Source organism: Scomber scombrus, chromosome 3, assembly GCF_963691925.1.
Source record: "Scomber scombrus chromosome 3, fScoSco1.1, whole genome shotgun sequence".
NCBI classification, from domain to species: Eukaryota; Metazoa; Chordata; class Actinopteri; order Scombriformes; family Scombridae; genus Scomber; species Scomber scombrus.
The window spans coordinates 9,988,101-10,012,498 of record NC_084972.1 but is presented as its reverse complement, the minus strand read 5'-3'; the positions used below and the strand labels follow the sequence as shown (position 1 = coordinate 10,012,498).

Sequence of the window (24,398 nt, the reverse complement as noted above, 5' to 3'; positions counted from 1 at the left end):
CCAAGCTAGCTGAATATAATGTAAAAACATATACATATAGGCCAGTGCTGATATCGCAGCGTTCTTGTCATATTTGGAGACATTATTTGCACTGTTCAACACCTGTTGGTAATCGGTGGTAGTTTATGCTTATTACCTCATAGTTTTTCTGTAGTTGTCGCATCCAGGCAACATACAACGAGAAGGCATGTTAGTTGTCAACAAAACTAACCTAATTCAACTTATGTTGTTTATTTGTTTTTTTGATTGAAGAATATAGTATTTAAGAGAGGCCTTTCTAACTGTTTGTATGCAGAGCCACGTTTGAAACGCCCACCTGCATTAGCTGGCCGGGTTTCGGAAGGGTTTGGGGGTAGAGCGTGCAATGCATCCTGGTATATGTAGGCACGGACAGTATGACTCTGCAAGCAGGAAAACTAAGCTTTCTCGGTCAATACAGCGCGAAGTGAGGAGTTTACCGCTTAAATTGGCTACACTTACCATCAACATTAATTGTATAGCCACATAAAACCTGTCGAAATCTCCCTTTAAACTGGCCTACATGCAGTAGTCAACGAAGTCAAACGAACATAGTTGCGTTTCTCCTCCTGGCCAGTGGCGGCACTGCAGACTCACAGAGCGCACTCTGTAAACCGTCAGCCATCTGCCGCAGTCAGTAAGCTCCAGCGGGAATGGAAAATGGAGGATTGACCGAAGAAAGAGCGAGAGCATATCAACGGTATTTCTAGCGTGTAGGTGGGTGGAATACAATTGAGCATTTACTAGTGTGTTGTAGAATCTTCGTAGAGTTGCTCTTGCAGGGTTTGAACAGTTGTGCGGGTAACCGAGGCAAGGATGGACACGACGTTAACTTACACTTAGCTAACAGCTACAGTCAAACGAATGTTAACGTTATTTAATGTCACTCATGCTGGTTACGTCTTGCTGCAGAAGAAATGTCTGACTTGGTCCTTGTGTGTTTTATATTTAAAAAGTTACTCTAATGGCTAACATCTAAGCTACAGGTAGAGTTTTCTGTTAGCATACCCATGCTCGTGGTGGCTAATGGCGTGTGTGCGTTCACGTTTCGAAACGTACAGTTGTCTGTTTATAAGACGATGAAGTGTAGTCTAAACGTGCATGGACTTGCTCAACATTATACCTTGAGTTACCGAGAATGACCCCAATCATTATCTTGATAACTTGGAGTGTGTGGTGCTTACGGTTCGTGTTAGCTTTAACACTAACGTTAGCTAGTGGTTAGACGGAGGGCTGGCTCTGCGGCCGTCATTGACTGGGTCGGGCGTGCAGGGGGTGTAGTCTCATGTCATGCTTGTGTTTGTACTCTCTCCAACATAGCGAAAGCAAAACTAGCAAACCTTGCACACAATTAAGGTCACATTTGACAATCTGCATGTGATAAATGTAATAAACAAATGTATGCATCATACTGTCTGGGAACCTAGAGTCGCTCCATCATGCGCGTCAAGGCCGTGTGCTGCTTCCCTCTCGGTGTCGAGCTGCAGTTACTACAGGATATCGCTGTTACAGTATCAGTATCTAACGTAGCATCGTTGTTGACGATGTGCCAGAATATGCATACATCTTACAAAGTCGATTGAATCGCTTTGTCCAGAAAGTGTTTAATTTGATGTTCATCCCGGGCCCCTCCCACCTTTTCTTGGCAACAGCTTCCCCTTCATTCACGTGGCACGGTGTCGTGACCACCAGCACACTATTGGAGGAATCTTGTTCAATCACAGTTAGACTTCTGGTTGGATGTTTTGGGTTGTGTTTCAAAGCAGATGTAATGATTATGGATTTATAATATAATCGTATGCATTGTATCAACCTTTTAAAATCAAGTTTAAAAACAATCTGATTCTTGTGAAAAATGCAAATAATTCCCCTCATGCACAACACGTCCTACTAGTGTGTGGGGCAGTTGCACTTTTTTGCAGTGACATTTAGTTCTGTGGAACATTTTTTAAGCCATTATGTCAACATTTACCAGTGTTTGATGTCTTGTTTATTTATTATATAAAGTTGAGTCTTTGGGTAATTTCAAATTGATAGAGAGACTCCAATTACTAAACCTCATGTTGTGTCCATTTTAATGTAATTCTAATCTAAACTGAGTTATTGAGGCCATGCTGTTGTTGCAGCTTAGGTTTTCTGGGAAGTGTGGGGTGCCTTGATCTTAACTCATTTTCTTCTCTCTGGCAGATCCTTAAACGCTGCACCAAGACTGATGGTTACTGCTGTGAAGCCTTTGTTTTGTTTGAGGAAGCACTCTGTCACCCATCACTGCTGAACTACAGGTACAGACATTAACAGTTTTCACAATATGTTGTTAAGTTAAGATTTTTTTTTTTATTTGGAGAATTTTAAGCTATGATCGTCTATACGATTTATGACCAACATGAACTATTTCTAAATTACGAGGCAGGCCATAATATATTCAGTTTTAGACTTGTTCCCTGTAATTACTAAACAAGGTATTCTGCTCCCAATTTTCTCCCTGAAAATACATATTTGAACAGCAAACCGTGTCTTTGTTTTTAAGTTTGCAAATGCTGCCTTAAATGTTGTCAAGGTGGTAACTTCACCATTGCAGACAACCCTAATTTGCAGCATTGAACAATAGAGGGTATGCACATGATGTGATTCACTCCTTGCCACAGTCACTCCCCCATGAGTGGCAATCATACAACAGTTTGCATCTGTCATAATTATTTAACATGCAAAGCAATGCCATTATTTTTAAGAGCTGTTATGCAATCAATGATACATGACAAAAAATCTAGCATATGTTTTTACAGACGGCAGAATGCTAAAGAGAAGGAAGAGATGTGAAGTGATACTTCACTGCTTTCTGAATTAAATGTAATAAAAATCTAAATATTTTTATAAACATGTTATGGTTATGATCTGGCTTACTAATGTGAAGTAGGGCATAGTAGGTGCAGGTATTTATGTGCTTCAGGCTAACAAAATATAAAATACTCTTCTGCTTCTTGATACATTTATGTAGAGGTGTCTGGAAACTCTGACCTCTGATTTCTGACAGATCTCTATACCCAGAGACCACTGACCATTGAAGAAATTGTATGGGTGATTGTTGATACTGATGGCCTTCATGTTTGTCACATTTGATATTTGTTTGTTTTTCCTCATTATTGCCACACAAAGCAGCCAAACAGATGCTGCTTTGCTATTCAGTGAGATGAGAAAGTGATATCAGTGCATACCCTCTATAGAGCTGTTATTGAAAATTATAGACAATTTAAAATACATAATGAGTTGAAATAACATTGTGCGTGTTTTTCTTTTGAGTGACAATGTAATTAAAAATAAAGCTATGATTTAAAATAACAAAGTAGTCCAGTCACTGCCTAATAAATGATAACCTGGTAGCCTTCAGTGTTTGTCATCATTCATTATAGACTGAAAGAGTGACTCATAGCTGCTCTTTTGTGCTCTTCTCTTAACTGTAGACATTCAGTTTGAAAGTAGAGATTGACTCCATCATCTATGGAGGAGAATGTGAGCCCTGAGCTCTCTCTAGCTCCTGAGCCAGAGCAGAGCCAGGACCGTATGGAAAGCTGCTCTGAAGGTACCTCGGATGAGCTTCTATTCCCTTATCAATGAGGGGTGGGCATGTTGTGGAGTCAGGGTCTCTAATCTTTGAATGATTTAAATTTGTGTCAATAGTCCTTGTAAGTAAGGGTCATATCCAAGTCAGCATTCCTTCTGAAATCCTCAATCAATTAATTTTATATGCATAGTGGATCATAAACCAATCAGTAGTTTCTTAGAAATGTTGCAGCGTTGAACTCTGGCGATTGTACGCCATGATTGTTTTGCTCAAAGCCTTCTGTGACATTTCTGTCCACAGGTGAAGGGGATAACGTGCAGTGTCAAACTGAAAGCGAGAATGCCGCCAAAGAGACACTAGAGGAGCCAGATAAATCTACAAAGGCTAACAGTGAAATCAAGAAAACTTGGGGTTTCCGTCGGTCCACTGTTGCAAAAAGAGAGATGCCAGTGGAGGCAGCAACAGATAGCCCTGAAAACCGCTGTCCTGTAAGGCGCAGTGGCAGGCAGTCCAAACGTACTGACAAACTAGAGGAATTCCTCTCCACTGCCAAAAGAGGGTCAAGAAAGAGTGCCCCTCCCAGCCTGGAAAGTGGAGATCCTCCTTCCCAAACTCCAACGGACGCAGAAACTGCTTCAGAGGCCAGCTTCGATGGCAACGCTGACGCAAAGGCGGCCGAAGACAAGGTCGAGTCCCCAGAGAGGAGGACGAGAAGTGGAGCAAGAAGGCCGACCCAGAGGAGAACTCGAGGTGGCAAACAGACCCGAGGCGGCGGCAGAGCGATGGTCAGAGACGACGGAAGCTCTGAGAATGAGGACAGCAGAGATTCTTCCAAGAAACCCCAGTTACAAGACGAAGACCAGGAGAAAAAAGATGAAAAGGACGATCTAGGTCCTGAAGATGTAGCCAGCACTAATGCAGCACAGCCTCAGCCCGAGCTGGACTCTGAGAAGAAAGAGGTTGGCGACGAGAAGAAAGAGCATGGAGATATAAGTGACCAAGGGGAAACAGAGGAGACTGAAAAAGAGAGCGATGAGGAGAGCACAGAAAAGCCTGCAATGTTAGTAAAGCGTGGACCAATAAGAACATATATCAATAAAAAGAAGGTGGCCAATAAGAACACTACCCCTAAAGCCTCTGCTGCCGCCAACAAGGGAACCACTCCTGTCATGAGGGACAATAAAGTTATAGCGATACAAGGTCCCGGCAAGACACGCAAGCCCCAGGCCACCGATGATGAGGAGGATGATGATGAGGAGGAGGAGGAGGAAGAAGAGGAGGAGGAAGAGGATGATGAGAATGACGAGAATGACTCTTCTTCCACATCTTCATCATCCATTGAGTCTGATGGAGGATATGACCCCAATGCACTTTACTGCATCTGTCGCCAGAAACACAACAAAAGGTATGTTTCATCTATTGTTGCTTCATTAGGTGGGTATTCAGTGTCCAACAGAGCATTTCTCCTTGACTGGTCCGGTCGATCAGCCAACACCCCCCCCCCCCCCCCCCCCCTTCCATAATTTTGATTTGTTAATTTTTATCAGTAACAGTGACGTTACCATTAGATTTGGTTGTTTTATCATGTATTGATATATTACACAGATATGCAAAATATGAAATTAGGCACATATTGTATCAGTAAATGAATGATGTAAAAATATGGGTTTCTACATAAGGAAAGAGATGCATAATACATATATTACAACATATATATATGTTTACAATATATAGTAATATTTCAATGAGTGTGGATGACGTTGATAATTAACTCTTGTGTCAAGAAGTGGAACAATGCTGTGAGATGTGAAGAAATGTATCCATTAAGATAGAACAATGAGAGAACGCACATAATATGTGTGTGAATAGAATGTGTGTTCACTCTGATGGAGCTGAACTGGAATGAATGAAAAGGAGAAATGCAGAGGAAGAAAATGATACAAAATTAGAACATCTGTCAGCACAGTAAATCACCTGTTGTGTGTTTGATGTTTATTTATTTGTTCTTGCTACCATTGCTTTCTCTCTTTGCACAACCACCACCACTCTTTCTCATGTGCTCCCTTTTTCTTTCGTCTTTTTTACAATGATTCATGAAGCCAACAGCAAATCCTAACTTCACATCTAACATTATCAAACAAATGAGAAGCGTCTGTTTGCATTTTATGTCTATTGATGTAAATGATGTATTTCAAGCATAACATATTAGCATTGGCTCTTCAATCTCACCTCCTTCCTGTCAAACTAGTAGCTACACTTACGGTCCACCGTGTTGTCATATTAATGCGCCACCTGAAAGATTGAGGAAAGCCAGAGTTTTGTTGAGCATTACTTTTATGAAAAGTACCATTACAAATGTCCCTTGCTCACTATAGGTTCATGATCTGCTGTGACCGCTGTGAGGAGTGGTTCCACGGAGACTGTGTGGGCATCACAGAGGCCCGCGGGCGCCTGATGGAGAGAAACGGGGAAGACTACATCTGCCCCAATTGCACCGCCAAGAAGAACCAGGTGGTCAGGCCTGCTACATCTGTCCTGTCTACCAGCACAGGAATTGGAGAGCACAAAGCTGATGTTGCTCCTCAGACTTTTGCTCCCACTGTTTCTTCTTTAGCTGCTGACAAAACCAACGCCAGAGGAGCAGAGTCCAGTCCCTTAGCTAGTCAAGCTGCAGCAGTACATCTTACCTCCACGTCTGCTGGAACCGAAGAGAAGGCAACAGAAGACCTAGGCATCAAAGGCAGGATAGAGAAAGCTATTAATCCGACTGGGAAAAAGAAGATAAAGATCTTTCAGCCGGTAGGTCCATGCAAATGATCTTAAATGCTTTAAATAACTGTTTTTTGTGAGTACAGCCGTTGAATCCATGTCTGAAGTACAACGCTACAATACTTAAATGCCAATTTAAACTGTTAAATTCTATATTTAATTATTTATAGGTGTTGCATTAAGCTTGTTAAATTTCATTTGACTGCAGTCACTGTCAAATGGGTTTAAATATGTGGGTGAAATGTTAGATTTTAATTTTGAATCTCCTAATCTGTGATTAGTGTGCAGAGCCCCATAACTTCCATGTGTTACTGTGTTTTCAGTTTGCACGCTTAGAGACAGCAGTTCCAAAAAGTAGCAACTTGGTTCAAGTTCTTATAGTATGAAAAATATATTAGGGAGAAAAAGATGCTTGAAAAGGTGGCGATGGCATCAAGCAGCCCACCACACCGTGAAATTGAATGCGTTGTTGTTTTTAAAGTTGTTTGAAAAAAACTAATTCCGTATGAGTTCACTACTAAAACTAATTAGATAGTAATGTGACAATACAAAATGACTTTGCATACTATTAGCTGTTGATTGTCTTGTGTACTGACTTGGAGCAGTCCATACAGCAGCCAGCCCAACTGAAAGCAGACCAGAAGGCAGCACTGACCGTGGAAAAAAAGGCTGAGCAGAAAACACTACCAGACCCAGAGCAGAAGGTGGCATCAAACATAGAGGTGAACACTACACCAACGATGGAGGAGAAGACGGGGCAGAAGGCTGAGGTGGAGTCTTCACTTCCCAAATGTATCGGGCCTGGCTGTGAGAATAATGCCCAGCCGGACTCTGTGTACTGTGGAAACGACTGTATCCTGAGACATGCTGCCGCCGCCATGAAGTCCATCACAGATGTCAAAGAGCCCAAGCAGAAGGAGAAGCCCAAGGCTCAGAAAACCAAGTCTACACCAAAGGTAACTTTGGCCACCTGAGATGATGACCTTTGCCAGACATGATATGAGCTATAACATGAGTAACATGGGTGGAAAGCACCTTCTTAGTAGTTGTGCATGACTGCCATACAATCTGTTATTATGTAGATATATGGCTTCTGTCTCCTGTCTTTACCACATTTGAGAAATTATTTCCCAAAGTGTGTTTTTCTTTTGTTTGCTGAATGTTTTGCTTTATTGTTAGCTTGGCTGGGACTGTGTCACTTGGATTCCTTGAGTGAGTTATGGCTACTGAAGAATCACTTGGTTACCTTGTCTCTAAATGAATTTAATGATAACATATACATGCTCTTATTTATACATGTATACATACGTACATAAATAGTTGCATTGGTGTGACTTTGATGAAAATGTAGTTTCACTGTTGATTTAGCATTAGACAAAACACATTCATCACCTAATAGTGGCTCAACCTGGTGTTTATTACAGTCATAGATTGGGATTTTAAAGTGTGTATAAAAATATCATTTAGAGATTTGTTTTGATTGTGTCAAGTTTCCTTACTGTGGCTGCACTCTCTGTATTTTAATAATGTCAAAAGAATTTAAACTTTGGCCTTATTAAAATGGTTCAGGCAGACTTTTACTCTTAAAAGAAGTACTTGAAAGTGCAATTTACTTGAAATGGTCACTGGCAGCTGCTACTGTTTAACATCTTAGAGTCTAAATGTTTTAAGTGCCTGTCTCAAAGAGCAAATGCAGAGTGTTATCAACCATAAGTAGGTCTTAACATAGGTTGTCCAGTTATATAAAACATTAAAGAGGGTCAGATCATGATGGTATCGAGCAGGTTATGTTGCAGTTGATTAGATCAAAATGAGTGTCCTGATAAATCAGCTCACAGGATCAATGGAGGCATCACTACCATGGGATGACATGGACAAAAGTGATTTAAATATTTAAAAGTGTGGAGCCGTGTGTTCAGGCATTCAGAATCACTTTGCCTTGTGGTCTAATTTATTATGTCACTGATTGAATATATTGTGGTGAAGAAATATTTTACGGCCTTTGTGAACATGTTGAGACTTTTATGAATATAAAGTCAGTATTGTTAAGGCCTATATAATTACAAAATGTTATCACATTTACTGTCAATAATCATGAGCTATTTGCTGTGTTCTTGTAGCAATGAAAATTCTCCAACAGCAGTTAGTCTTATGTCAAGTTAGATACTCCTCTCTTGATCTTTAGCAAGTTATAAACCTTGTAGATTTATGTCCGCTTGACCCGTAAATGGCTGTGGAAGGTAGCCAACAATAGTGTGCAGCTATGGATTTGGCTTTAGAGAAACAACCTTTTATGGGGTTTAAACTTGAAGAGCTACTACTTTACTATATTGAACTTGATTCATGACACATTATATCTGAAGGCAGCATCTCAAATTAAGTTTTTGGTTCACTTACCTGACCAGACCAGTAAAATGTACCCTAAAGGAAGAACACTGAGAGCAGGCAGCAGGCACTAAAGACTGATGGTCTGTGATTTTGTATAGTGAAGGCAGTTTTTCCTGGCATTTTGTAGACCGTTATGAAGGGAGTCTGTATATTAAGGCAACATGGCCAAAGTCAAGCACTTGTATATTTTCATTATGTTTCTCAAACAATATGTGCTCAGTTATGTTACTGAACTGCCTGAATGTGTCTTCCCGTTCATCCAGAGGATTGCCGCTGGTGGGAAGAAGACACAGAAGAAGACCAGGGAGGATTCAGAGAGCGACGAAGACTACAGTCCTGATCCAGATGAGGATGACGAAGATGAGCATGCTGAGGAACACCCACCCCCGCCGGCCACTGCATCCTGGTCCAGCGACCATAATTACATTGCAGTAACACCAGAAAAGACTACACCCATATCACCAACAGTGTTAAACAAAAAGTGTATGTATCTTTTAGAAGGTTTTGGGATGTTGTTGAAACCACGTTGTGGGTTTTCATTTTATTAATGTGGTTCCTGTCATGCTAGCATAATCTAGAAATGATCCATACATTTGGGGAGAAACATGAGTGCTCTGGAGATGAACTCATCTGTACACTAGACTTTTAAAATGATTTGCAAAGTGTTGTAATTTTGATAATGTAAAGGTTTTGTTACTCAATGAAATATTGGCAGCTGTTGAAAAGGTAAGTGGTAAATGTGGCTTTCAGGTAAGTATTAAATAATCCTGAACAGATTTATTTTTGAAGGGGCACTCCAGAGATTTTATACATCGAGATCAGTTAACACAGGAGTGCTGTTAAGCCTGTGCTGTCAGTTGTATAATAGCTCCTGCAGCTCTGAAGGTCTCAGAGTCTGAGAAAGTAATCCTGCTCTTGTCATCAGGGTCACATCCACTTAGGACTGGAGACTAAATTCTGTTTTACAAACTACAGGCAGGAAAATGAAAGATGAATTTTTGACTTTGGACTGAAACTCAGAAATATTTCAGCCTATGTTTCATACATTTTGTCCCCAAATGTTTTGATAGTGCAATACTGAATCACTGGAGTACCTTTTTTTTTGTATACCTCATATTTGAAATGCAGGACTGTTGATGAAAACTTAAAAGAAGAATGTGGAATGGAAAGAGGGCAGTAATCTTAAACGTGGTGCTCTCAGCAGATTATGCTGCTTTACCATGAGATATATATAGATTTATGTGTGGAGGGTAGTTTAAACTACCTGCTTTATTTGACTGTACAAGTCTATCCACTACCTGGGTTCATCATCAGCTGTTGATCTCACAAAGGTCCCTTTCTCCAGCAGGTAGGTGTTTCAGATTCCCCCCATGTTTATGTGGATCTGTGAAACTAACGTAGCTCATATTGAGCTGATAATACTAGGCATGAACCTGTTGAGCACAACCATGTGTTTGGGTTTTTTTTTTTTTTTACCCTTAATCTTTGGGGTAACAGGCTGATCTTTTTAAAAGTTTTAATTCATATTGAATATAATGCATCAGTACTCCTGGGAAACTGGCTTGAAAATAAAAAGGTGATGTGACAGTATTTTGGATGCCTCGATTGATTATGTGAGCAGTGTTGGCTTGCTGTAGGATATCCTGTCCAGTTCAGCTCAAACAAGCATTTGCAACTGATAATTCTACACACACTGTGGAGACGTGAAGCTCAAGATCCCTCAGATGACCAGTTGGAGAAGAAGAAACCTTTTGGCCCACGGCACAGTGAGAGACCAGACCAGGAGAAGATCCAGCAGTGAAGTTCAGAAAGGCCACAACAGAAGATGGGACATGAAAACCAGGGCTGAGTGCTGCTCTTCACACAATTTGCACCTGATGATATATGTTGAGCGGAACTTGTTGCAATGCAATGTGGACATTTTCAGTTTTTTCACTTATAGGATGTTGAAGGTACTGCAAGGCATTTATTGATTATATGCTGAGTGTTGATATCGAGTACATGCAACAGGTTGGATCAGTAATGATAGTGTAATATAACATGAGGCATTATGGCCAATATTTTGCTGATAAAACTGATTTTGATTGCTTTGGGTATTAATCCTGTCGCTCTGCTTTAATTTCTTGTGGCTTTAATTTTGAGTGGACTTATTAAGCATCTTAAATCATTGGCATAATGATTGAAGCAGTATCTGCAGATTGGTTTGAAGACAAATGTATGAAGTGCATCGCGAAATTAATGTAGTTACACATTGACTTTTACATAGAAATGTATTCGTGTACCTTCAGAATTCATGCAAGTGACCTAACAATGAGGCTTATATCCAGGTCTTGTGTGGGCTGAGTGCATGCATCTATGGGCACCAGATGGTGATTAGTGTTGGTAGCTAAGCTCATGATATGAATGAAAGATTTACAGTTTTATTGCTGAGTAAGTTATCAGCTTTATATTTTAAATTTCAAATGTTTGTCTTTTATTCTGTGTATGCAGTGTTATGGATCATTTATGCTTCTAGTAGGCAGTGATATAGGTGGAGTAAACACCTGAGCATGTGAATAACTGGTAGATGCTCAAGTGACAGAACCTGATAGTGGTAGTCCTTTCTCTGGAGCAACTGCTGATTGCAAGTTTATAGTAAGAATTTAAACAAGATTCAAGAGGATCAACTCCATTAAATCTACATGGATCTGTGTTATTCTTTTTGAAGATCACCACCACCAAATTGGGAAGAAAATACTTTTTTACTGCATTAACAGCACACTGTATCTGCTCCCACTGCCACAAATAAAGAGGGACTATTTGTTTATCTCCCCAGTGGTCAACTTTGTGTTATTTTTTACTGTTTATTCCAATGTGTGCTCACATAACCATGTGAATGTCATTTATTTTCAGTTTGTTGAAGGTTTCAAGTTTTACTATGTTTAACATTTGAATGATTTGAGTTTTATCAGCTGTGAAACAAATGATTGTAATCTCCAGCAGCTTTTGTAGCCTCTGAATTATACCCAAAAATGATGGTTATCTACAGTGTTAGTTAAATACTGTCACACACTACATATTGCATGATGGCATATTTTAAATTGTTTGATCTTGTGCTTGATTTCCAGCCCCTCCCAAAGAAGAGAAGCAGAATGAGAAAGAACACAAAGAGAGGGAACCAGCCGTGCCTCCCGAGAAGTCTTCCTCTGTGTCTGCGACGCCAGTGAAAGGAAACAAGAAGTCCCTGTCCACTAAAGGGGGCAAGGGTTCCCCAAAGGGCAAGAAACCTTCTCCTCAGTCCACCAACTCGAAGGCTTCCAAGAAACCTGCAACACCCCCAAGTAAAACTGCAGCAAAGTCCAAGAAACAAGCAAAGACCGCCCACGCCCAGTCTTCTTTCCCTCCGGGTCCCATCCATGTCACTGGAGCACTGAGGGTCACCAAGTCAAACTTCACCATTCCCAAGAAGCAGCCCCAACAAAAGGACACTCCATCCCACAGTCAGTCCTCATCATCCTCCAGAGTCCCATCATCTCCAGTTTCTTCAGGGAGCTCCAGCCACTCTTCCTCCTCCAGGCCTCCACATCCAGCTTCATCAGCACCCCCTGTCACCCCCATGCCACCACCCCCCAACAACCAGATGAGACAGAACATCCGCCGCTCGCTTACAGACATCCTCTATAAGAGGTGAGTGTCTCACAAAAATATTTACTTGGAGTAAATTGTTGGTTAAACAACAAATATCTGTATTAATATTTTCTTACCTTCAGGGTGAGCGACAGTGATGATCTGAAGATGACTGAGAGTGAGGTGGGAAGGCTGGCAGTTGCCATTGAGAAGGAGATGTTTAACCTGTGCCTTAGCACTGACAGCAAGTACAAGAACAAGTACAGGTCCCTCATGTTCAACCTCAAGGACCCTAAAAACAAAGTGAGTCCACACAAACATGAAATTATGTGTGTATGTATGGAAAGGTATTCATTTAATAACAAGTAATGTAGTTTTTGTGTTGAAAGCATCATGTGTGTATGGTTTTATTTGATTCCCCTCAAGTTTAGAAGTTAAATATCTGTGCTATGTTTGTCTCAGGGCTTGTTCTACAGGGTGGTAGGTGGTGAAGTCAGCCCCTTCAGACTAGTCAGACTCAGTGCTGAAGAGTTGCTTTCCAAGGAGATATCAGAGTGGAGGAAGCCTGACCCCTCTGAGGTAAAACTAACTTTCCTTCAACTACAGTGTAATGATGTGTAGATTAAATTAAGTTTCAACAGTTTATATGGTTTTCTCCCATAGGCCCATTCTCCTGGTGCAAGATCCCACTCAGGACAGTCAAAACTTGGCAATAGGCATGACTCTGGCTCACATAGCTTGGATATGGAGGATGCTCCACCAACATCTGATGCAGATGTATGTATCTCTGCCACCACTTCCTCTGCTCGCATGACTTCTGCTGCAGTAAGTGGTGGCATGCTGTCTTTCTAAAGCTTTCATACTTTCCTTTCACTTTTGCATGAGATTCTTACTGCACAAACTAACATTTAGTTGAATATAGACAGTAGCCAAGATTAGTTAACCCCCCCAAACTGTCCTGTTGTTCTTGCTTTCTGATGCTTTATCTTTCAGTAGGCATTAAACCTACTTGCACCTACCTTGTGCTAAACACAGCAGTGCACATCATCATCCATAATTATGGGTGTTACTTTATTATCTGTTCCTGTTCATTTGAGATCTTTTCCGTGTCCACAGGACCTAGATGAATCTGGCTCCACTCCCTCTGTAACTGCTCAGCCATCTGCTGTTGAGGGGAGCGTTGGAATGCCAGATATCTTCAGTACCATGCTCAAAGACACCACTGCAGAGCACAGGACCCATCTGTTTGACCTCAACTGTAAAATATGCACAGGTAAATGAGAGGCTGACTTAGAATGCCAGGGCAATATTCATCCAGTGAATAATTTGTTCTACAACAGACAACTGATTTACTTTTTTTTTAACTTTTATTTTTTATTTATTTATCTTGCCATGTAGGTCAGAAGATGGAAGATGAGCCAGCAGCAAAGAAAGCCAAACTGTCCAAGAAGCCTGAGATTAACCCACCCAGACAAGAGCTACATTCATCCAGGTCAGCGGACGTCTCTCCTGTCGGCCAACCACAGATTGCCACAGTCTACCATCACCAAGAAACTATGGGCTACCAACAACCAACGTCCTACCAGTCCAACATGGAGGCAACTGTCCCAGAATCCCAGCAGCAGCTTTACCAGGAAGACTCCAAGATTATGGTACCTCCAGCCCAGGTCCCAGCACCCATCGCTCCTACTGTCTCCTCCGTCAGCATCACCCGCAGAGACCCGCGCATGGCCAGGCACAGCGCCAGTGTAGCCGTCACCTACACTGCTCCAGAAAAACCCATGAACAACGCAGCAGAGACACACACAGCTTCTGTTACTGTTCCAGTGGAGGTCGGTCACAAGGCACCTCTGCCGATGCCCCCAGCTCCGCCACCTGCAGTGGCTGTGTCCAAATCCGCTAAAACAAGGTGCTCAATCTCATCAAGGTTCTTTTAATTAACTCAGACCTAAAATTCTTGGTGTGTTAACATTAGCGTATAGCCGATATGCTTTTTTTTCAAATTGCTATTATGTCTATGTTGCTATTTTTTAACAGGAATAATGGAGAATAAGATATGACAAGGCTGTTATATTTAAGTACAAAAGTAGACGTTGCTTTTGAAATAGAAGCAACATGCTTGATATTTTTAGCAAGTCATCTTAGGAAATACCTGGATGCGTTTTTGCAAACCTCTCTGAAAGGACGATGGTTTTGATTTTACAGCACATCTGAGCCTCCTCCTGAGGGTGAGACGGCAATTTTCCTCCACGGTCAAGAGAAGATATGGAAAGGCTTTATCAACATGCAGTCGGTGGCTAAGTTTGTGACCAAAGCTTACCTGGTGTCAGGATCTTTTGAGCACCTCAAGGAGGTTGGTAATATTTCCTATTAAGATTCACTTTCTGGCCCAGTAGTTTGTTGCTTTTTCAGACTCATGTCATAGAAAACACTGATCAATTAATGCAAAACTCTTGGGTATCTTGGGTTTTATCTATGTTGTGCAGGATTTGCCAGACACCATTCATGTTGGAGGACGGATATCACCAAACACAGTGTGGGACTATGTAGGGAAGCTGAAAACCTCCCTCTCCAAGGTTTGTTTGGTCATAGAAAAGAAGAAGAAAGTGTTTTACATTTTTTATTTAAAGGCTTTGCATCACTTACACACTGGTTTTTCGCTCTCACTTGACTCTGTTTGTAGGAGCTGTGTCTGATCCGTTTCCACCCAGCTACAGAGGAAGAGGAGGTGGCATATGTTTCTCTCTTCTCTTACTTTAGCAGCAGGAAACGATTTGGTGTGGTGGCTAACAACAACCGACGGATCAAAGACCTCTATCTCATCCCACTGAGCTCAAAGGACCCATTACCCTCCAAACTCTTACCGTTTGATGGGCCAGGTAAGCATTTACAAAGGGATATACAAATATACTTCTGTGGTGACTTAATTGTATACATGGTCATGTTTTCCTGTTTAGTTGTGTTGTTTTTTTATTGTCTTCGTACATGTGGTGAGTATATTGAACTCAGGTTGAAATGAGAGCTTTTTTTCATTCATGGGTTTGAACTGTAGGGGGCACTCACACTCCTTGCTAAGTCTGCCCTGGAAAACACCTCTGTGCATGTAACAGCTGCTGTCTTCTCTGCTGTGTATCTGACTTTGTATGACACATTTCTAATAAAAGAAGTTTGCATCGCAGGTTGGTGCCAATTGAGTCCAGTCTCAGCCTGTTGTTTTTTAAGACTTGACTCATACATGAACATTGAACGTTTGTGTAATCAATAAATTGCTGTGAAGTTGAGTCATTTTTTACCACGCTGGTGTTCATATGGTAACATGCTGCACCACTGGGATAACCAAAAATCTTCTTAAACATGTGTTCCTAACTGAATAATCAGCGCTTTATTTCAGTTTTGCAATCAGTGATTGTACAACACTGTTAACAGCAACCACAAAGCAATTGCAGCTGTGGTAAGTAAATAGAGTGTAGGAGGCCATCTTGTAGGGTCTCAAACACCAATTGATCAACTCCTACATAAATACTCAGGGTTTTCCCTCATTAATTGAGTAGATTAAAAATAAATCTAATTACACCTTGAATTGTTCAGATGTTTCTTTGAACAAGCTTGTAATGATTAAAAATCAGAATTTCAATACAACTTAATTTATGCACCTAACTGGATCAATAAAAAGAATGTTATAGTTTACCATCTGTTGCAGTCTTTCTTGCCAGTTTTACAGCTGCAGTCAGTCAAAGATTGAGAGTGGTTTTATTTTATTGTTTGGTTAAATCTGGCAGAACATCTACAAATCTTTTTAATTGCCAACACAAGCCTACAGTCAACAAATGTTTCTCTGTAGCTGGCAATTATTTACTAATGACAGCATGTTTTTTTTAACCTTGATTAATTTAAATTACCAATGGGTTTAACAACAACTCATATTACTACATCATAATTAGTCATTTGAAATTATGTGCTCTAGAGTTGAGAGCACTTTGGTTTTATATGTGATAAAATTTAATATGCTACTGGTTCTTTGAGTATGAATCATCGAAAATGTTTGGAAGCTCTCATTTCACCTGGTTCATTTGTGTCTTTATTGCAGTGTGTTGTAAGCCAGAAATGCTCGTACCTCAATTAGTTTTGTTTTAGTAGCTTTATAGACAGAATGGCAGACTTATTTTGTAAAATTTTACGATAGTTCACATGCAAGTGTTTTACAAAGATTTTTGTTTTGTACATCGTACAGGGCTTGAACCAGCTCGTCCCAACCTCCTCCTGGGGCTGCTGATCTGCCAGAAAGACAGGAAGCGTTCCGGTGCTCCGCTGGAAACCGAGGAGAAACGGTCCAAGACTCAAACCAAAGATGCCGATGACACTTGTGTTCCGAAGCCATCTGCCTCTGTCAAAGCTGAAAGAAGCATGCGGCAGAATCTGGAAATTCCCTTCAGCACAACTCCTCCGGGATCACCTCCACCCAGTTCCTCTGAGACCACAAGCAGCACTGCCACCGCCTCCTCTGTCCTTTCCCTTTTGTCCTCTGTTAAAGCGCCTGCCACATCCACTGGCAAAGACTCACCATCTTCATCCAGCTCTGTTGCTTCCTCCGCAGCAACCGCCACTCCTCTTCAGACCATCCTCAACACTCTTTTTGGGAAGAAAAAGCATGACTCGGAAGCTTCCAACTCTCCATCTGATCAGGGTGGGGAACTCTCCGTCCCAACTGCCACAATGCTAGACCCTATTGTTCAGCAGTTTGCACAGATTTCTAAAGAGAAACCGATAGACGAGGATGAAGATGACCGACCATATGACCCAGAAGAAGAGTATGACCCCAGTAGAGGCTACAGTGTGCCTAAAAAGCCTGTTGAGGTAATAAGCAAACCTGAGATCTCTAAGCCGCCTGAAACAAGTGAAGGTGATGATGTGGCATATGACCCAGAGGATGACTCTATTTTTGATGATGTAAAGACTGTAGCACCAAGTCAAAGTAAAGCTAGTGACTGTGTAACTAATCCTCAAAAGATCCTGGAGAGCCTTAAACAGATCGGGGATCAGGCATTCCAGAAACCAGGAGAACAGCAAACATCGTCCACAGGCACAGCCGGGGCCTCACTGACTCTTGCAGACACGCTCTTAACTCAACCCACAAAATCTCTTTTGGCCAATAGCCAGCTGCTGCAACTTGGCAAAAAGGTAGAAGAGCTGGTAAAGTCTTCATCGGTCACTCCCTTGATCAACCAGAAGAGAGACCCCCGACAGAGCAGGGATCCTCGCCAGGCTGCAGCCAGCAGGAAACCGACTGACGAACCCGAGGAGGGAGATGAGACATCTGCTCTGTTGGCAGATTCTACTCCTCCTTCACAGCCAGTGGCTCAAGAGCCAACATTGCCTAATGTAGTTGAACTCCCTGACTCCTCACAAGCCCCAGAGGCCTCACTGCCTGTAGAGGAAGTCAAAATTGAGACGCTACCCTTCATGGAGTCCGACAAGGCAGAGGTGTCAATTCCTTTATTAGGAGAGGAGGTGGAACCTGATATGGAGGTCAACTACATGGATGAGATGGAAGTGAAAACTGAGGAGGCTGAGCCAATCAAGACTGAAATAGAGACGGACAAGTACAGTATTTGGCCAAATGCTGCCAGTATTTTAAAAGCTGGTGATGATTCAGAGTATGAGGAGAATAGCCAAGATACGACAACTTCAAGCTATTATAATGAGCCTGCAGACACCTCCGCAATAACTTCCACGATCCCAGTCCTCACTCAGAGCATGACGATGGGTGACACTCAGTCCCATCACATGTCGCATCACATGTCAGCATCAGGCTTGAACAGTGAGTACAGACCTGCCGCTGACATTCCCCCACCCTCCAACTTCCCCCCGTCCCATCCGATGCAGGGGCAGAACCTGATGATGAGGCCTCCACCAATGTCTATGCCTCCACCCATGCAAGGACTTCCTCCAATGTCAGGCCCCCCTCCTATGCAGGGACCTCCACCCATCCATGTTGCTCCCCCTGTACGTGGTCCTCCACCCATGCAAGCTGACAGCAACCAGCAATATGCCCCACCTCCGGCAGGATACCCTCCATATCAGAACCAGTGGCCAGGCAGTAAGCCGCCCCCACAGCAGCAGCTGCCTCCTGGACCACTTCCTCAGAATATTATGCCACCCAGAGGACCACCACCACCACCCTTCGCACCAATGGGCCAGAGAGGTCCTCCTCCTCCTCAAATATTTGATCCCTCCATCCCCCCTCAGCACATTGGACAACAAGGCCCACCTCCAGGCCTTCCCCCACCTCCTAATTTTGAAGGACAGAACAGTTTGCCTCCACCAAGATTCGCTGGTCTGCCACCACCATTTAACTTCCCTGGAAACAGAGGGCCTCTTCCACCTTTTACAGGGCCACCTCCTGGACATTTTGATAATAGGCTCCCTCCTCCGTCCCACTTCCCAGGGCCCAGGGGTCCCCCACCATCTCAGTACGGTGACCATGGAACCCAACCTCCAATGGGGACCCAACCCCCGATAGTGGAGCAACCTCGAGGCCCTGTAGAACCGTATAACAAAGACACAAACTCTTTCAAGCTAAATGTGGACCAACATCAGAATCCAAACCATCTCCATATGTATAAAGACAATCCGGGCCTTCCGCCAGGTCCAGCTTACAGGGGACCTCCACCTAACCAGTATGACGACAGAAGAGCTCCTAGTGGGGAGTTGAGCGGACAACACTTTAATCCACATAACCAGTATGGGGACTCCAGACCACACTCCTCACCACCACATCGCGGACCTTTTGATGAGCACCGAGGTCCCCCTCAGGAGAATCGAGCGCACCCATCTCAACCTTTTGGTGGATCAGAGCGGTACCGCTTTGATAGGCACTCAGATGAGGCTAGACCTGTTCGCCACAGCGGGCCCCTGCTGCCAACTCCCACAGAGGCTCCCATAGGTCCTCCCAGTCGTATGGGAGGCCACAGTCCAGATCTGCACAGGGACGACCACTGGCGCCGCCACTCTCCTGAAATGAGGCGGAGGAGCAGCACCACCCGAGAGGACTCAGAGCCCCGCGGCGGAGATCGCTTCAGTCGTTTTGAAGGCGGACACAGAGAACCTGCTCTCGGACCCTCACAGTCCTCTGAAGACAGACCGAGGGAGCTGTCCGAGGACCGCAGGAGGGAAAGAGAGCGGGAAGTTCCCCACCCTGGCAGGCCATCATGGGACAGGGGCCAGGGCAAGCGATGGAGCAGAGAGCGAGAGTGGGACAGAAGTAGAGAGAGGGACCGGGATCAAGAACGCAACAGAGAACCAGACCGCAGCAGAGGGAGGGAGGGTGAGAGGCACAGGGAGACGGAGGGAGAGCGACACCGGGATCAAGACACAGACAGGAGGAGAGACCGGGACAGAGACAGAGACAGAGAAAGGGAAAGGGAAAGGGACAGAACCAGGGACAGAGATTCTGATAGGAGGGACCACGATCGGGACAGAGGAAAAAACCGCGAGCGAGAACGTGAGCGAGACAGGAGGCGGGACAGGTCCCGAAGCAGAGAACGAGATCGCGACAAGGACCGCGGGAAAGACAGGGGCAGGGACAGAGATAAAGACAGGGACAGGGACAGGGAGAGGGACAGAGACAGGGATAAAGACAGGGAGAGGGACAGGGATAGGGACAGGGATAGGGACAAAGACAGGGATCGTCGCGAAAGGAGCAGAAGCCGAGAAAAGCGAGAGGAGAAAAAGGACAGTAAACATGACACACACAAGGAGAGCGATAAAACTTCAGAAAAAGACAAAAACATGTCCTAGTCTCTGTCTCATGGACACTCCACACAGTTATGAGAGACACTTTAATCTTTCACCACTTAAAATCATCACTGTTAATGTAGAGGAGCAGTATTTCACTAAATTTCCACAGTTGTGTTCTTTCTGGGGAAAAAAAAGTTTGACAATGTTTGTATTCTCTTTGTCACTCAAAGGTTTCTAAATTTGTTTTATCACATTTGAAAAAAACGAACCTGACGGCCATCTAAGTTAGAAAACAATAATGTAACTGATTAACACACCATTTGCAATATGTAAATATGAATGTATTTGTGTATATACTGATGTTTTTAATACTTTTCTAAGTACAGAAAATTAAAGCCATATACGTATCTGAGATGGATAATGTGAAAGTTGAGGCGACACTGCTTAGAACTGTGGTCACTGCACAGTACAAGGTGTTAAAATGTTCAGCATCTTTGAACTAAAAGTCTCCATTTATCTACAGTATAGTACACCCCATCAGTGGTTGTTCATGACATGTCCTGAATCTGTTTCAGCTCAACCAATTAAACCTGTTTGTTGATATTTGTGTTTGTGTCTGTTATTGTAGATACACAAAATTGTTTTGGCATGTATTACGAATTAAGTGTTGATCTCAACGCAATGTGAAATGTATCATATCTAAATTTAAGCCACGTAGATCAATGCCAGTGAAGGCTGTTGTAGTTTTTTACAGATTTTTGTCATTATAGGACTTTTTAAAATTGCAGTTAATTTCCACATTATGTTAGTACAGAACATGTATTTCAACCTTACAAGATGTATGTAGCTTTACATCTGTGAGATACTACAAGAAGACCAGAGACCTGGTGAGGTAAAGGCACAATAACTATAAATGTCAGGGTAACCAAATCACACTTTTTTTTTTTATTTGTAAGAAACATAAGTACAAACAGACCTTCAGATTATTCCAAGAGGCAGTTGAAGAACTATCAAACAGAAATCTGCTTTCCTTCTTAAGAGTGACCAGGCCTTAGTTTCAACCTTACCACTGCAAAAATATTAGTTACTCAGACTACAGTTAGGAATTAATGGAAGATTTAGAAACGCAGGGACAAAAGATGCGTAGGTAACCAAACAGGATGTGAACACAAAGAATGAGATAGTCAAAGGCTTTAGACAGTGGTTTTTTAGTTTTTAGTGTTTATCAACCACAAACTGATGAGCAGTTCTTAAAACCATTTTCATGTGCTGCAAAAACACTTGTATTAAAATGATAGCCATTGTGTATAACATTCCTTTAGTTCAGAAGACTGCACATTATTATATGAAAGCCTGAGTACAAGAATAAGGCAACCAATGGAAAAAAATCCTGAAATCACACCTGTAATTACTAAAACAAAAACATTTGCATACATAATTACTATATTCAACTTGGTGCATAGAGTACAGAAACCAACCATAGAGGCAAAGTACATTTCAAAGATGCTCTGATCACCTGCAGGACCTGGAGTGTATCTGCCTCTGTGTCACTGGATAAACTCATCATCACTGTCCCTGTCTTTGCTACTTCGACCCTCTCTGACATCCTCTTTAGAGCTAGGTATTTGAACTGCATTCATGTGGCAAACTTGCATAAAACTATAAAGCTTTGGGGTCACCTCCTCTACCAGTTTGTAAGGCAAATATCTATGGTAACAGTCCAGTTAGAGACTTTCTTCATTGTGACCAGATATGCAGAGGTTCATCTTCATTCAGCTTTTCTGTTCCCAATAGAGAGATTCATGTCAACCTTTTTGTTGCCATGCTTTTCCTTCAGTAACTTGGACCACTTCATCTGTATTTTCTTTGGGCACCACACAAAATCATCTCTATGCTCATAGTTCAAATAAGCGAACTTGATGAGTTCCCTGCGTTGTTTCTTATCCCGGACAGCAAACATAAAGTAGCTGAGGGCACTCTCCTTGACTCTTGCGAGTTCTTCATGGATGAGAGTCTCCTCCAGGAAGAAGTGGACCAGGGGGGCTTGATAGTGAGGGAACCCTAGGGTCCCCAGGCACTTCAGGATGCGGGTGATGCGCAGGTTGTTGTGGGTGTGACTGGTTGATGACGATCAGTAAAAAAGGCAAAGAAATGGTGACTTGGATGGTTTTTGTTAATTTGAATGATCAATTTATGTTTTATTAATATTCTGAGATAGTTCACCTGTTCAGGTTTTGGAATCTGTCTCTCCAGTTCGCCGATCTCATGACCTGTCCTGTTTCCTCATCACACATCTCGATACCGTAAAAGTCCAACATGAGCTTGTACGACATCAGCAGATTTTTCTTTGCAATTGCGTTTTGGCGGAACTCCTGATAAAAAAAAAGTAAAAGATTTTATGAGAACATGTGAAGCACTTTCTTTTTGAAAGTTTTGAAGTTTTTAGCAGTTTACCATAACTTCTGCCTTTGTCAGTGTCTTGGCATCATAGTTCAGTCCTGGCTCTTCAAGTGGGAACAACCTTTGAAAGAAAAAAACAATTAGAGGTTGCACAAACAGGAACTGAACATGCTACGTCACACCTAGTTACACAGTAACTTACCACTGAATATAGGTGTGTACAAACTCCAGTGTGTCATATTGTCCATACCACTGATTGTGGAAATCGCTTATCAAGGCACCTGTTAACAAACAGAAATGCAGTTCAAAAGTAAATATGAATAGATATAAAGAGGGCAGCACAGATGAGTAAAGATTAATCGTAACCCTTGATTAAATATGTATATTTACAATGAAAAAAGTAATGTACAACTAGCAATCCCATGTACTTTGTACTGTGTGTTAGTACCGTCAGGTGATGAGGTCCTCCGTCCCAGATAGAATTCCAAGTTAGGCATGCCATCCTCCTCAACAGAAAAAAGCATGAACATAATATAACAAGTGTGCACAGACATGTTATGTCATATAGGTTATTCCACACAATCCATGCAAATAGTCAACATGTTCTCTTACAGGTGCGGACTTCCTCCAGCTTTGTACTGTGTTCTGTTGGAGAGGGGGAAATATAGAAGACAACATGAGATGATTGTGTATCAGTGTGTACAGTGTGTGTGTGTGTGTGTGTGGGTGTGTGTGTGTGTGTGTGTGTGTGTGTGGGGGGGGGGGGGGGGGGGGGGTGAATAACTTACAGGGTAGTCATGCCTGTAGTTCTGCATGTCTCTTGCTGCATCTCTAAATCTGTTGAACTTGTACTGTTTCAAAGACAACAAACGGAAACTATGTTAATAATTTATCCAAGATATTGAGAGACAATAGAAGGGAAAGCAATAAACGTGCAAAAATAAACTATTATGTCACTTCAAACTCATGGGAGGGCACACCCTAGTGATACATGATGACGGTGCAGGCCTCAAAATGAATCACACAGCAGAGCACAGTGCTTCAGGCCTGAGCTGTGAATGTTGCTTTATGGTATACTCACATGTCTGGACGGTGCTGGACGGTTGATCCTCTTGGATGAACCCTCCTGACTCTCCTCAGTCTCCCAGGTTGAATCGTAGTCACAGTAAAACTCGTCTGTGGTCTTCACGCGATACTCTTCTTCACCGTTACACTCCTCATCCTCATGTTCTTTACTTTCTGGCTCCTGGTGGGAGACCTCGCTCCCTGCGGCGGCCTTAGGTAGATCGTCACAGTAAACCTCCTGGAGCTTCTCTGGGGAACTTGTCTCCAGAGGTTTGTTTTCAGCGCTTGTCTCAGGCTCATCTTTGCCTCCGCGACCACCTCTGAAGCGTATCGCTAAAAGTGCAAATCCGAGTACTGGAGCATAATTTCCCACACTGCGAAAAATAAAAACCATTTGCGACTTCAACCAACCGAGCCAAGAGCAAGCACGATGGAAACACCAAGCCATGGTCGTTCCAACGCTTATAATGAGATAACACAGCAGGGACACAGTCCTCATCTGTCCGTCATGTGTCAGAGTTTCACTTTCACTTCCTTAAGTTCACTACACTAAACCGAAACTATGCAGACAACTAACACCCATTTTATGCAACTCACATGTTAGACTGCTTCACGTTGCTGGGGTATGATTTGAGTAGCTAACTGTATGAAGGTTATGGATTTTTGCCAAAGTTTAACATATCAACATAACACAGACATGAGCTCATCTTATTCCATCTGAAAATGAATTAATATTTCTTAACACCTATGTAGGCCAGTGGTTTTTCAAAATGGGGTCCGGGGAGCCTCAGAGGCTTCAGGGGGCCCCAGCAAAAAGGTTCATCATTTTTTTTTTAACAATGATTAGCCTAAATCT

The 24,398-nt window shown here is 42.5% G+C and overlaps 2 protein-coding genes across 4 annotated transcripts; one reads left to right on the top strand and one right to left on the bottom strand.

The window, feature by feature from the left end:
• The first annotated feature begins 645 nt into the window (after positions 1 to 645).
• On the top strand, positions 646 to 20,671 carry dido1 (death inducer-obliterator 1). Of its 2 annotated transcripts, none has more exons than XM_062415452.1 (17): positions 646 to 735; positions 2,206 to 2,300; positions 3,477 to 3,595; positions 3,878 to 4,982; positions 5,953 to 6,376; positions 6,952 to 7,302; positions 8,998 to 9,217; positions 11,842 to 12,400; positions 12,484 to 12,643; positions 12,803 to 12,919; positions 13,004 to 13,117; positions 13,457 to 13,613; positions 13,739 to 14,249; positions 14,546 to 14,693; positions 14,827 to 14,916; positions 15,024 to 15,219; positions 16,572 to 20,671. In XM_062415452.1, exons 3-17 carry the CDS (start codon positions 3,514 to 3,516, stop codon positions 20,135 to 20,137), a joined length of 7,800 nt encoding a protein of 2,599 aa, XP_062271436.1. In that variant the 5' UTR covers positions 646 to 735; positions 2,206 to 2,300; positions 3,477 to 3,513; the 3' UTR covers positions 20,138 to 20,671. The 2 variants fall into 2 exon arrangements, with proteins under 2 accessions (XP_062271436.1, XP_062271435.1); XM_062415451.1 differs by having other exon boundaries at positions 13,004 to 13,165.
• Positions 20,672 to 21,007: 336 nt separating this feature from the next.
• LOC133977525 (opioid growth factor receptor-like) lies at positions 21,008 to 24,067 on the bottom strand. Of its 2 annotated transcripts, none has more exons than XM_062415708.1 (8): positions 23,559 to 24,067; positions 23,266 to 23,328; positions 23,090 to 23,122; positions 22,926 to 22,983; positions 22,680 to 22,758; positions 22,532 to 22,598; positions 22,301 to 22,449; positions 21,008 to 22,194 (listed from the first exon to the last, which is right to left on the bottom strand). In XM_062415708.1, exons 1-8 carry the CDS (start codon positions 24,039 to 24,041, stop codon positions 21,846 to 21,848), a joined length of 1,281 nt encoding a protein of 426 aa, XP_062271692.1. In that variant the 5' UTR covers positions 24,042 to 24,067; the 3' UTR covers positions 21,008 to 21,845. The 2 variants fall into 2 exon arrangements, with proteins under 2 accessions (XP_062271692.1, XP_062271693.1); XM_062415709.1 differs by having other exon boundaries at positions 22,926 to 22,980.
• Positions 24,068 to 24,398: the final 331 nt, after the last annotated feature.